Consider the following 14,555-nt stretch of genomic DNA (forward strand, 5'->3'; position numbering starts at 1 on the left):
TCACAGAAAACCAGATGTCATGGGTATGAAAGGTTGCAAATGCTCGCTGGATCGACCTTGGACTGTGGAAGCTCTTTATGTAAACGTGGCAGTATGCATGGCTTAAAAGCTTAGGTAAGGAAAGAGTTCACAGCTTTCCACAAGGAAATTATTTCTTCAATTCAAAGTTGTAGAGCCCAGTAATTTGGTGTGTATGGCCTGGGTTGTTGTCTTGCTGAAAACTTGGGAAGGTTATTCCAGAAAGGTTAAAAAAAAAAGAGCTTTTGTATGTTCTGAGTAACTGGCCATTTTTTAGTCTGTGAAGAATCCATGAGCGATGGGAGAGGCACAGCCAGTTTTTTAGAGAATATCCTTTAAGAGACTGGAGTGAATAGAGCAGAGCTGGTATTACAAAATAAAAATGAGTCTATATGCACATTTTTCTTGTGGGTATGCATATGCTACATCACTCAAACGCAGACAATTGTTTTGGCCCTTTTTACAGAAAAACTTGCTGCAGACCCTACAAAACAAACAAGCAAAAAATGTGTTCTGAGACATACAAAAATGTGTTCTAAGACATACTCAGTTCCTTTCCTCTGTTTCATGATCCATGTTTGGTTTTATGATGGTTACACAGTAAGATTCACTTTGGCTGTAGAAAGAAGACTGTAAGAGCTTATGTTAATCTGTGGAAGATGTTAACTGCATTAGTTGTCCTCAGAAGGCTATAATAGAAGTGGTCTGAGGTAAGAAATTTTTTAATAGTGATATACTTTGGAAATACCAGTTAAAGAATCTTAGGGTGCATTTAAACACTTTAAGTTGGCACTGCTGATGAAGGAAGAAATTCCTCCCTTCCCTTTACAAGTATTCTTCCATTATGCTATGCCTTCTTTGAGATAAAATACTGCTGCAGTTCTGTGAACTGTATTGAGGAACTAATTCAGATTAAACTGATCAATAAAATAATGACAAGAAAATTCAGTTTAAATTATGAATGGGAAATTCTGACTAAACCTAGGAGAGAAAGGCAGAAACTATTTATGTACCAAATCATTGAAAGGGCATTTTCATTAAATAGGTATAATTTTAATTATGTCCCTTGTTATTTTAAGGTATGGGAAATCATTTCATTACTGCAAAGCTGTGCTTCCAATAAGCATGTTCCCAGACTTGTCAAGACTGCAGGTCTTTTCTTATTTAAGATTTTTTTTTATGGCATGCAAATGCGTGTGTTTAGGTGCCTGTTACTGTTTTCCTATCATGATAAGCTGTCATCAGCCCAAGATTCTTTTTTTTTCAGTTTTCTCCAAGCAGAGATGCAGGGATGGCCTGAACGGAGACAACCTTATCAGGTATTATTTTGGCACCAGCCCTGCCTTGGTGGTTCTTTGTTCTGCAGTTGCCAGCAATGATACTAGTTTTTAGGTCCTTGTTTTCATTTGACTGGCAAACAACACCATACCCTTCTCCAATAAAACGACTTGCTGGAATTATGATGCTCCCTAACCAGTGCTGTAAGCTTATTAGTTATCTATCACTGACGGATAGGCTATCACTTATAGACAGCTGATATGTTTGGAGATTCAGATATATTTGTCTTTCTGTTTGTCTTCATGCAATCATTTGGTCACCTACCAGGTGACCAGATGTTACTGAGTTTCTTTTTCCCTAGTTGATTGTTTTTGATTTTTTATTCTCTCAGAGGAAGAGAATGGGCTACTGAACCCATTTTGAGTCCTTTTTGATAAGATTTTGAGTCATGTTCTGACTTCATATGCTCATACTGCCAAAAAAAAAGTGGTGGTACTTACCAAGTTTCATGGGAACATTTCTTTTACTTTTGTCTGGTACAAAGTAGTGCTGCTACTGTGTAGTCAAAATAATTCTATTTTGTCAACAAAAACAAGCAGTTAAGAATGTGGCTGATACTTAATAACTTTATAACTTTTCAAGTGAAATATCAGCACTCCTGGCCTCTTCTCTTAACTCTTTCTCTTGGCCTCATGAAAGATACCTAGTTGTTTTCCTCACAGATCCATTTGACATCCAGACCTTTGTTTCAGACTATCTCAAATGCTGCACTGTTTCTATGACTTTGACCAACACTGTCATCTTGGCTTCAGGGTATCTTGTCACCACTGAGTTGCCGTCTTCTATGTAAGCTATTCAGCTTTTCAGTAGTTCACCTCTTTTTAACCTGACAGACCAAGATAAATGTTGTTGCATGTTGAAGGACTCTGCCTTCTGGTCTCCCTGTTGTCACAGAGGAAGAAAATCATAGGAGGAAGAAAAAGTTATAAGGAGGAAATTACTTTTTTTTTCATACTTAGGATTACACAGATCTCTATTTATAACTCAGGCTTACACTCAGGATAAACCTAGGCAGGCAAAGTAGCTTGAAAGGTGACAAAAAAATGAGTTAAGATCCCCATATCTGGTCGCCTGATAAGGATTGCACCCTTTTATGCATTCCATCTGGTTATGGCCAGCTGCAGATCTGGTACAGTGCAATCCCCTAGAACAGATTGCAATCTGCAATCCCCCCAGCAATTAAGATCCCAATAAGTCAAACTGTCTGGAATCTGACTCAGAAGTCTCATTGAGCAGCATTCTGGCTTCTGGTCTTGCAGTTCAGTCTGACTTTCAGGTGCAGCTAACTTCAGACATATATATTTTGATTTTACTTTTCAAGTCAACAGATGACAGACAACGCTACCATTAGGAAGTATATCAACAAACAATATGACATGCGATACTTTTCTCTATGAAATAGTTGATGGGTGGTATTTACAAATGAAAATTTCCCCATTAAGGTGTTTGAATCTTATATCCTGGGAATTTTTTTAGTGAGTGGCACCAGCTTTTTTTTTTTCCTAACAGAACCACAAGTGGTTCTGGATATCTTGAGGCATATCATCTGGGATTTGGAACATCCCAAGATTTCTCTGCAAATGAAACCAAAAAATAGCCTTGATTTTCTGTTCTGTGCTGAGGATCTCTGTGGATACATTTCTGATTCCATGGTCAGCAGATTGTAATATGATTTTCTTCTGATTTTCATGGTTATTTCCAACGTGCTTCTCAGAGAAGTTTACCAAATTTTCACATAAAAACTATCACTCAAGGTTAGTTTTTTTTTTCTTTAACCAGCAGTAGCATGTTTGAGGATATTAATGTGCTGCCTCACACTCACCTTTGCACAGTCACAGTTCACCCCCTGTCAGCTGAGTTCCTTCTCAGCTATAGTCTATTTCTAAAAGTTTGCTCCTGAAAGTGTCCTGAGAAGGAAGAAGGATGAGGACTGTCAACAACACATTTTGAAGAACTCTATTTTCCTTAAGTGACTTTTCTTCTTAGATTTGAGGGACTGTCTGTGTATCTATTCATACTCTGTGTGACTAAGCAGTGATCTCTAGCATATTCATGTGGTCATGGAAATTTTATATATGAAAAATGCTGGCCGGATAATAATATCAAATTCAATATCACTTATGGCTGCTCTCTAAGCATGTTGGGAATAATCTGCTTTGACTTCCTGTTTCCAGGAACACCAGAACTTTTACTCCAGTGACACATCCTTGGGCTATCTTGTACTTTCAGTGAAATATGAACAGATCGAGAAACAGGAAAACCTTCGCCTGTTGCTGAGGTAACCATGTCTGCTCTTCATGTGTTTGGTACTCCATGATTCAAAGGTACTGATAATTCTGCTTGTTATAGTGTAGCTCAGATGATTTTGCTTCTCTCAGGGTTCTACTGCTTTGTTTGGTTATTTTCTTTTTTCTTTTTTTATGACAAGGACTCTTACCCCTATGTCTCATCACTGCTAACTCGAAAGTACAATATACAATGCCTGTCTTATTCTATTCTGTATCCTGGATTGAAGACTAAAAATTGGAATGTACTGGTGTCCCTTAAAAAATTAACGTATTAAGATATGAATCTAATATAATCCAAAGAGAATCAGATAGAATCAGGTCCCGTGCATGAAGTTCTCATTGATTTGTCTCTCCCGCTCATATATCAATCCCAATAAATCCAGGCTAATTGCTGATAGCAGAAGAGTTTATTCTCTTCTTTTTGTTCAGTCAGTTTTTATAGCAACCAACTCCATTTATGAATTGTCCTTAAAATGTTTTTATTATTATTATTATTATTTTCTTTGATGGTAATTACCTCTGCTAGAAAGACGGGAGAGATTTAATTCATTCTGAATGATTCTACCCATACAATGTTCTTTTTGTGCTTGAGGTTTTCCCTCGTGTCAGATGTGAGAAGGCTATATTTGTTGAGATAACCAGGTTCTTGGAGCCCCCTGTGGCTCTATACTTCAGGGAGATCTATGGGCACTTCCATACAGAGACTGTCAAGTGTTTGCATCATGGTTTGTTGTTTGACTGAGGAGGAAGAATGACTCTATATTGGAGGCACATAACACTGAAGTTTAAGGCAGTGCTGAGAACAGTTTCATCTGGAAAGCAATTTTCTGGAGCTCCGGCAGTAACTTTCCCAATACGTGAGTGCCTTTAGAGAGAGAACCTCTAAACCTTCTTTTCTGGCCTTCCTTTCTGAGCTTCTCTCAGCAGTTTTCTTCAGGAAGCTGAAGTGGTGTTTTCAGGCACATCTTCAGAGTTCCTGTGTAAAAAATATCTACATTTCCCTCAAAAAGAAAATTTTTATCTTTGTTCTGTTTATTTAGAGACACATGAGTACTTTCTGGGACAAGATGCAGGCTGTGGTAGAGGACAATCTAACTCAGGCCTAACTTCATACTCAAGACTAAGGATTACCTGTCAGTGAGCTGGAACATTCATTAGCTTTCTAAGACAGCCTTCAAAACACCATAACTTTTGGGAGTCTCACCCCCAACCATTGAGGGTTACACAGAAGGCCATTACACAGAGAGCGATGCTGAATAAATTAGAGATGGAGCAAAGCTGGCCTTATGTGGGTGATAGGCATGTTGCAGAAAAACTTTTTAGAACACTATTGGATGGATGATCTTCCAGTAGGGAAAATGCTGTTTAAAGCAACTGAGTCTGTCATCCAGGACTGGCAGAAAACTTTGGGTTGCATAGGAGCCAGCTGCGAGAAAAGTGATGTTTTTCTATTGTAGATAGAGTTCCAGGCAGAGAATAAACTATTAAAAAAAAATAAAAAAACCCATAGCCTCTGTGTAAGTTGTGCCAGGGAAAGTTTGAGTCCTGAACGCTTATATAAAAGGAGTCTGGTGAAGAACATGCAGGTATTAATTATATTAATTACCTTATTAAAATATCCTATTATAATAGGAGACATCCTTCCCAAAAGCTTGTGTATATAGATCGAAGATGGTTGTGACAGCCAAATATTTCTTCTCTAGAAAGAGATCTCTTCAATATAGGGAGAGAGAAAGGAAACTTCTGTCTTTCTGCTTTCCGGGGCAACACTAAACCAGTTTCTGCGTCCTATACATTAGTTTGACACATCGACCTACTTAGTCTGTATTTAACAGACCTTTTAGCAGTCCTTCAAAATCTCATTTTATGATCTTGTGTATCCATCATAATATTGTGTCCATGAGTCATATTTCAACATTAAGATTTCTATATAAAAAAGCAAAAAAGGTTTTAACGTTTTGCTTTAATATATGCAAAATGTATTAAAGCACAAAGACGAAGGAGCAAAGGACTAAGCATGTCTTTTACCTTCCTCCCCAAGAGCAAGTGATAAGCAATAAGAAACATAAATACTTCCCCTTTTTAGTGATTTTAAGTGCTGGGTTTAAAATTAATCCTCCAGAATTAATTGCTTTAAGGATAGACCTGAAGGAATAGCTGCCATTTCTTTAAAGAGCTAGAGTTGTTTATGTCTCCCTCAGCATTTGCTCTAACTTTAGGACTCGGACTGGCACCAGACATGATCTCATCCCTATTTCCTGTCTGAATGAGTTTCCCAATGCTGTCCAAATGGCAAAGGTGAGATCCATGTTTGCCTGTTTACTCTTACACCATGAGTCTTTCTCTGCCTCTCACAACCCTTATCCTTCAAGTTGTTTTCACATCTCTGTCCTCACATTTCCCCCTTTTTTACTATTCTCTGCCAATACTGACATATACTTTCTTTTCATGCTTCCATGAGCTTCTTTTCTCTTTCTTCTTCTAATTTTACCTTAGAATTTTCTCTAGAAGGGACTCACAAATTATTATTAATAAAATTCCGCACTCTCATAACAGCAGCAAGCAAGAATACACATTGATAACACCTCTGTTTTCCTCTCTCTCTCGGCAGCTTCTGTGCGAGGATGTGAACGTTGAACGATTTTTTCCTGTCCTCTATCCTAAGGTATAATATACTGTTATGTCTGTGTGTGCGCCTTGCCGTTAGGGGCTGACTGATGAGATTAATTCATAATTGTATTTTTTCCCTTTTAATTTCTTCAGGCTTCACAGCTTATTGTGGCATTTGATGAACATGTCATAAGCAATAATTTTAAATTTGGAGTCATCTACCAGAAACCTGGACAGGTAAGCTCCCTCTTTACTCAACATCGGAAGATATTTTAGGCAAAACAGAGGCAGTTCTCTGAACTTAAATGTAATAACAAGATCTGTTATCCTGTGGCAAATACAGGCTCCATAAAAAGAAAGGATACAAGCTTGCCTTATATTGATTCATTCATTTTCTTTGTACAGGGTTTCAAACCTGCTAGGATGTGTTTAGAAATCATTGCCTGTTCTTAGTACTGTTTGTGATTTTTATCATATTTCTTTTGAAGACAACTGAAGAAGAAGTCTTCAGTAACACAGAAGAGAGTCTGGGCTTTCTGGAGTTTCTGGATTTCCTTGGTGAAAGGATTCAGCTGCAAGACTTTCGTGGGTTTGTAACCAGTACAGTTAGAAAGTCAGTATTGAATTGAATTAGGGAACACTGCTTATGATGCTTCATCTTTGAATGAACAACTCTTAAAGCTCTGCTTGCATAAAAGTACTGTCTTCTGGGAATCCCAGTGTAGGTGTAGGAACCCAGAAAGCTTTTGTCTGTCATCCTGTCTGTGAGCCAGTTGGGAGTTCACATCTCTCCTGGTAGTTTTCATTTACAAGTCTGATAGGATCTTGGCCATCAGCAAAGAATAATTTATTTAGACTGTGTGAATGTGAGTGTGTTTTACAATGCCACAGGATGTTTTTCATCAATTTCTGTGTGACAGTCTGTACATTCTGTACTTCTCAAATATAGATTTTGCTTCTAAGAGAATGCCAAAGAACGGAGTTCTTCTAAGAATTGCTGGTTTGGTTTTGTGTTTTTTAATCAGCAAGGGAGTTAATCAGCAGAAACATAATGCATCTTCAGTGATTTTATTCATTCTGGGAAGACATGGTGCCCCTCTATCACTGCTTTCTTAAATATTGCCTTTGCTAATGTTGATGTACAAGCTCGTGTTGCTTACATCTTCTTTCTTCTCTCCATATTCTTGTCTTTCTCGCCTCTATCCTGCCCTGTGTATCACACGGTATCGATTTATTCAGCTTCCGGGGAGGCTTGGATGTCACTAGGGGTCAAACAGGCACTGAATCGATCTATACAAATTTCCGGGGCAAGGAGATCATGTTTCATGTGTCTACAAAGCTGCCCTTCACTGAGGGAGATTCCCAGCAGGTATTGTAAGGACAGCTGAGGAATTCAATAGGGTGGATGAGAGGATTTTTTGATGAGGAGCTAGTTAGGGGGAGAATGCCTAGAATGCTGGGGATTAAAACTGAAGTAACGGTAAAAGAGGTGATGAGGGTTTTGGCTGATGAGATGGGATGGGTTGGGGATACTGGACAGACTGATATTTGAGGAGGGGGGTTCTGTCTTACTATTCAGTGCTTTTTTTTTTTTTTTCTCCCTGCATCCCCATTTTATTATTTCTTTATACTTATTATTTCTTTCTCACCAGCTTCAGCGGAAGCGTCACATTGGGAATGACATTGTAGCCATCATCTTCCAGGATGAAAACACACCTTTTGTTCCTGATATGATTGCTTCTAATTTCTTACATGCTTATGTGGTAATTCAGCTCACTCACAGCACCAGTGGGGAGACTCTCTACAAGGTAAACGGAACCAATAGCGGTGATTTAGTGATACTGATCCTTGAAGTGGAAATATGTTCTTTAACCCTTGGGAGAGGTTCAACCAACTGTAATCCCAACAGCTCTCTGTCAATCAATATCATCAACGTTATCAGTGAAAGTGAACGTTATCAGTAAAATTAAGTCTACTATCAATAAACACAGCAATCCGATGGCTGCCACCAGCTCTCCTTGCCCTTCACTCACTCTTGGATCTCTGTATTTTTCTGCCTTTTTTTTTTTTTTTGTATTGTTTCAGGTTTCAGTCACAGCCCGAGATGATGTCCCCTTCTTTGGGCCCTCTCTTCCAAACCCAGCCATATTTAGAAAGGTTTGTGTCTCTGATCCAGTATTAGATGGCAATTTATATATGATATAAATATATCATATGTATTTTTTTTATATTTTAAATATATTTTACATTATCATTTTTATGTATTTTAGATAGTATTTCTATACATTTCATATATGAACATTTAATTTTTATTACTTTTATTCAGAATCCGTGTTTTCAGTCTAGTTAGATGACTTTGGAAGTCTAAAGAGTAGCAAGGTGGAGCTCTTCACATCTGATACCTGTATTGCAGTTTTCATCTCCAGTCTGGTCTTCATGTCCAGTCCAGTCTAGTCTTCATCTTATCTTATAGAGTGCAGAGTTTCGTGAATTCCTCCTGGCCAAGCTCATCAACGCTGAGTATAGCTGCTACCGATCAGAAAAATTTGCTAAATTAGAGGTGGGTTTATTACCTGTTCGTTCATATTAAAAATGATAAAGCTGTGTTACCGCCGGATTAAGAACACAGTGGGTTTTTTTTTTCACTTTCTGCTTCTAATTTCGAGTTGCTTAAGAAAGGAAGATGAAGTGTAATTCTGCTCAGCCTTGTTATGCTTGCCTTTACAGCAGGCATGATATGCACAGGTACATTCTAATGTAAAGATTTAATCATCAGATAAGAATGGAAGTGCAAGGCATACCTATTGCTGGAGGAAATTCTTTATTAGTGTGAGAGTCAGTGTTGTTAGAGGGAGCATACCAATACCACTGATTTTGGTTCAAGGTACCAAAATTTTCTTCCAGACTCTGCTGCTTGCCTTTTAGATGACCTTGAAAAAAATTGTTTGCCCTCAACCTATGTCTCAGTCTCCACATCCGTAAAAATATTTTAATGGCATTTATGCCATATAAAGATACCTTGTTGTGGGGTCCTAACACTTCATTAGAGAGAGTTTGAAAGAGCTGAGTATTATAGTAACTACAAAACTGAAATTATTTCATATTATCTAAATTAATTTATTTAGAGATTACAGGAAAACAACATTAAAAAAATCACAGAACTTTTTTTTCTTTTTTCCACTGCTGGTGCAGGAGAGAACTCGGAGTGCCCTCTTGGAGAGCCTTTTTGAGGAGCTGCAGCTTCGTAGTCGCAGTATGATGGGCTTGCCTGTAGGGGAGGATGACAAGATGGAGAACGGCGGTGGTAGTTTCTTTGAGAATTTTAAGGTGAGTCATGGTATATTGTAGCAGTTCCTCAGTCAGCTGCTTACACTCAGCTCAAGCTCACTGTGTGTCCCATCACTGAATATTGACCCTGTTGACCAGCTGTACTTAAGGTGAGACAGAAAAGACATCTTCTCTGACTGATGAAAAGAAAAGAGAAGGAAGAAAAGAAAGGGAGTGAGTGCTTGCAAGAGGAAGTGTAAGAACTAGCAGGAAGCAGCAGATGTCCTTCAGTTTATTTTCATTATCACTGTGGGTTATAAGAATTGCATCTAATGATTATTTCTAACACACAGAAGTGTAATGTCTAGAAAATGTGATATTTTGCTTTCCTTCTAAAAGCTCATTCCCCATTGTTCAGCTTAGAGTACTTTTTTTTAAACCAGGATTAGGTGACAGGACCGACTTTTACAAATACAAGATGATGCTAGAAAGTGAAGTTTGTGCATAAACGAGAAAAATAATTTAGACTGACTATATAGGAAGGATCTTACATCAATTGCCTGTGTATTTTCCCTTCCCACTTCAGTCTCATATCTTCTTTTGTATATCATATTATCCGTCTGTACAGAGAGTCTTATTATAAATAGCATTGTTTCACCTAACCTCTTCATGCTCCTCTGGTGGGCTGGTTGGATTTGCTAAGGGCTGTGGAACTAGCCCATTCGCATATCTGCATAGCTTCAGTCAGAACTGGAATGCTGTGGTGTGCTGTGAATTTATATGTACAATGCCTGTGTTGCCTTCGCTGCAAACCAGGAATTTCATACCCATTCCATGTTTTCTGTGCTATTATGACTTCTAGCAGATGCTGTGATCTATATGTCATTATAAACAGATGGCCTGTGTAGCAGACTGGAGAAGATTTAAGTAAACTTAGAAAATGGCTTTTTCAAATACTGCCGATTTTGATATTGCTACTTTCTCTTTGGGACCAGCACTTAATTTGTGCAAGACTGAACTGTACAGTCTTGAATACGAATTTTATTTTGCATTCCCAACCTATATGTGTCAGGGCTATTCCAGATGATGCTGTCTTATCCAGCAAGTTGTGATACTGTTAGGAAATCTTTATTTGTTGCAGTAGGACAAGGGAGGTGAAAGCAGAGAATATACTTGGAAAGGGTTCTTCCATGGCATTGAGGTTCATGAATCAGCTAGGTCCAAAAATGGGTAGTATCTAGGATGCTGCCTTCTAGGAGTTAGGATTTCCATGGTACTTGTGTTGGTCTGTCCCAGCTTTCCACCCTCTCTGTGCTGTTTTTCATTCTGCCCTACTGTGTGCATGTCTATATGTGTATCTGTGCTTGTCTGTTTCCCTGCCTCCCTTCTGTTCAGCGAGTGATCAGAGGCCGCAGCCAGAGCCTGGATACCATGGGGATATCCATAAGAAAACAGCAGCCAGCTACCCTGCCCAGCCGCACAACTGGTCTTGCTCTCAGTCAGAGTGTCGCCGAGGGCCCTAAGGCCATTGCCGCGGTAAGGTACTAGGGTGGACTGTAAGAAAGAATGTAGCATATCCTTGGGACCCAGCCATACATTTTGTTTCTCTTTTCCTGGTAGGTTTTCCTATTAGATTTTCTTTTTGTGAACGTCTTTTGGTTCTGTCATTCCATTTCACAAGTGGTTTTAGACAGCATATGTTGCAATCTGTTTTGTCTGTGCTTGTCTCTGGCACCAGTTCATCCATGAACTAGAACTCAGATTGATGCAAAGTGAAAATACAGGCAAATGTGACTTTACATCAAACATCTATCTCTACTATCCTGGATTAGATCCTGCAGGGTGTCATAATTTAAAAAAAACTGTGGTTTGACTGGAATGGCACTGTATTTGTCTAATCACAAGGGCTGTGACTGTTGGGATATTAGAACTGTTTCATTTTACAAAATTTTTCTCTGTAATATAGATAACAGCATAGCGTTTATTCAAGATGTTGTTTTGCTGCAAATGGAGTTTGCATGTTGGGAACAGTAGAAGAATGAATAGAGTTTGGGGTGAGAAAAAAGTGAGTAATTATGGATACTGTCAAAGTCTTTCCTGTTTAATAGGGATACTAAAGGTATGTGATCAGTGTGGACATGATAAGTCTATGACAAATACTTTCCAGGAAAGTATCTGTATTTCTGGTATTGAAAATATGGTCACCTTGGCTGAACTGCATCCAGCTGCCTGTAGTCTCTGCCCTAGTGTTGCCAGTGTAGGCAAACTCAAAGGAGTATCTCTGACTAAGTTTTTCAGTATGGGAGTTTCTTGGTGACAGTTTAGTTGTATACATTCTTTATGTCAGCACAGCTCAGCTAGAGAATAGTAATGACATGGGCTTGATGCTTCTTTCTCTCATTTAACTTCTATTTTTCTCTGCCTTTTTCTGATGCTGCCTCTCCTTCTCTGTTCATGTGGGAATACTCTCTTCTTAAGTCCCTTCCTCTGCATATAGACTATGTAACTTGTTCTGCCTTCGCTTCTATATTTCTCTGTCTCTTTCTCTTACAGTATCTCTGTGATTTTGCTTCTCTTTCTAACTGACAGAAGGAATTCGTTTTTGTGCCGGTGGAGCTGGGCAGTGCTATGGCATACCAGAGTAAAGGAGAAGAGCTGGGATCCACGTAGCAAACGCTCACACTTCTCCAGTTCCTCCTTTTTTTTTTCCTTTTTTTTCTTTTTTTTTTCTCCTCCAATCTGTCACATTTTCCTTTTCTTTCTAGTCTTTTGCCATGCCTGGTAGGAGCCCATCACGCACTCGTGCCAGCCGCTTCCATGGGCGACGAAGTAGTGCAATTGGCATTGAAAGCATACAGGAAGAAAAGAGGTATGAATCGTGGAAAGGTGAGGCAGAGAGAAAAGAGAAAAGGAGAAGAAAAGGAGATGGAAGAGCTTATATAAGAACATGAGGGGAATTAGTAGGAATGAGGTCTGAATGGAAATGGCTGGAATGCGAAAAAGGCCTATCAGCTAATGGATCAAGAAAAAGAATAAGAAAGGACATTTGGAAAGGGAGAGAAGAGCTTTTAAGGAAGATGGCTGGAGGAATGTAGTAAGATCACTAACAAGCACACTTAAACTGAAGTATGATCCAAGAGTCCTGGTTCTCCTGTTTCGTATTCATCACTTTTAGACAAGAGAAGGAGAAATTCTTTTATTTGGGGAAGGAAGGGGTGCTTTTTGTTTGTTTGTTTGTTTGTGTTCCTGTGTGTTCCTGTTAAAAAAGTTCAAAGCTCATGATCTTTGGAAGAAAAGATTTTTCTTTTCTCTAAAGTTTGAACTCAGAATGAGTAACATTTAAATAACATCAGATGATTCAAGAAATAATCATCATTAAGGGATTACACACAATTTCCAGAGGTATTTGACTGAATTACAACCATTCAAAAATTGTCTATTGCTCAGCAGAGATTATTTTCTTAAGCAAATAAATTTGCAACACCTTTTTAAGAGTGCATATAGAATCTGAAAAGGTATGTGGGTCCTCTCATTATATAACTTTCCCAGTTCCAAGAATTCCAAGAAATAGCTTAAAGACACAGTGGGAAAGGGGAAAAGCCATCTTTTAATGTGGAAACCAATGATTTCACAAGGGGAAGAAAATTTTTAACTATTACATTTCACCTTTTCCTTTATTCTGTTGGACCTTTTCTTAATGAGGTATCTATTTTGTTATTTAAATAAAAATAATTTAAAACTTTGAGAAAAATAAAATATTCTATAAAACTTCCCTTTAACAGTGTAAGTTAACACAGTAGCCACAGTTCCTCATCACTTACCTTAGTTTTGCATCTTATACAGCTATACCTCTAAAAGTATTCCTTTGTGCACTACATTATGCCCTGTCTCTTTCAAAAAATTGTGTAAGCTTCCTAATTTGAAGTGTTAGAATAAATAGGGTAAACTCTGACCTTGTTTCTTTTTTTCCTTGCATCCTAGCAGAGACACTACAGAGAGGATACAAAAGGTGCTGGACAGTCCAGGAATGTTCTTTGACCTAAAGTCTGACGGATCATCTAGTCCCAGCTCCCCAGAGTTCCCCATCAGGAAGAACAAGTGAGTTGAAAATAATTTTAATATTTAAAAGGTGCTCATCATTTCTGGCACTGGCTTTAAGTGGGATACCTATCTTCTCTTGGAGGCTGTACTAAGATTGTCCATGTTAGGCATTGTAACATCTAAAAATTAGAACTGTGGCCCTGGCATAATTCAGATCATAAAAGTAAAGGAATCAGCTTTCTTATACTGCCGGCAAAGAAAGATGGGAATGCTCAAAGGTGATTCTGGCTTGATTACTGTCATGCTAGCTGGCATCCAACAGGATGCACAAAGCCCTAGCTGTCTAATGCTTATTCATGTGTATGAATCATCTGTAGCTTCTTCTGGAATTATTTTGGACCTTTCTGGAGAAGCTTGGACTAGGATATGTGTTAGGATGTTGGATTGTACTTAAGTTCTGCCCCTTTAAGCAGGATTCATGCTACTGCTCCCAACTGGCTTGAACAAGCCTTCATTCAGTCCTGCCAGGGTGTTTCAGCAGGTGTTATGGTCTCATGCGTTTCACATGCATTCCATTTGTAAAAATCTCATTCCACACTCAGTGGACTGAGGTTGCCATAACATGCTCTAGAGCCAGGCCTCTATGACTGTAGTTGCTCTAGATGCCAGGTCTGGAAAGGAAGAGCCTTCCTTCCATCCAATTCTCACTAAGAATTACAGGCTAGTAACTGTGTGCAGAAGCTCTTCTATCCAATTGTATGCTCTGGGACTGCCCAGACTATTGTCACAGTGATGTTAGTTTTTGTCACTTGTGATGTTAGTTTTTGGGGTGGATAGAAGTCTTTTGGTGGGGAGGAGGTTGGGACAGTATGTAGGAGAAACAAACCATTCGAGGTGATAGCTTTGTTAGTTAAGGATAAGAGAGAATACAGGACGTGGAACCACTGATTCATCATCAATCCCCTTTCAGCATTACCACATCATTCCACATCC

General features: G+C 38.7%; 1 protein-coding gene across 1 annotated transcript in view; it reads left to right on the forward strand.

Annotated features, from left to right (window-relative positions):
* LOC104564899 (rap1 GTPase-activating protein 1) overlaps positions 1-14,555 on the forward strand; it is a 39,119-nt gene that overhangs the window by 17,183 nt on the left and 7,381 nt on the right. Inside the window, exons 7-19 of the mRNA XM_088535795.1 lie at positions 3,531-3,634; positions 5,882-5,942; positions 6,256-6,309; positions 6,408-6,491; positions 6,743-6,843; positions 7,494-7,623; positions 7,907-8,062; positions 8,340-8,411; positions 8,728-8,814; positions 9,447-9,581; positions 10,917-11,057; positions 12,287-12,390; positions 13,503-13,619. Of these exons, the coding sequence (XP_088391921.1) occupies positions 3,531-3,634; positions 5,882-5,942; positions 6,256-6,309; positions 6,408-6,491; positions 6,743-6,843; positions 7,494-7,623; positions 7,907-8,062; positions 8,340-8,411; positions 8,728-8,814; positions 9,447-9,581; positions 10,917-11,057; positions 12,287-12,390; positions 13,503-13,619 (1,346 nt within the window). The remainder of the gene's footprint in view (positions 1-3,530; positions 3,635-5,881; positions 5,943-6,255; positions 6,310-6,407; positions 6,492-6,742; positions 6,844-7,493; positions 7,624-7,906; positions 8,063-8,339; positions 8,412-8,727; positions 8,815-9,446; positions 9,582-10,916; positions 11,058-12,286; positions 12,391-13,502; positions 13,620-14,555) is intronic.

This window comes from Tinamus guttatus, unplaced genomic scaffold (assembly GCF_059628265.1).
Source record: "Tinamus guttatus ecotype Peru unplaced genomic scaffold, ASM5962826v1 Tinamus_guttatus_pri_ptg000646l, whole genome shotgun sequence".
Lineage (NCBI taxonomy): Eukaryota > Metazoa > Chordata > Aves > Tinamiformes > Tinamidae > Tinamus > Tinamus guttatus.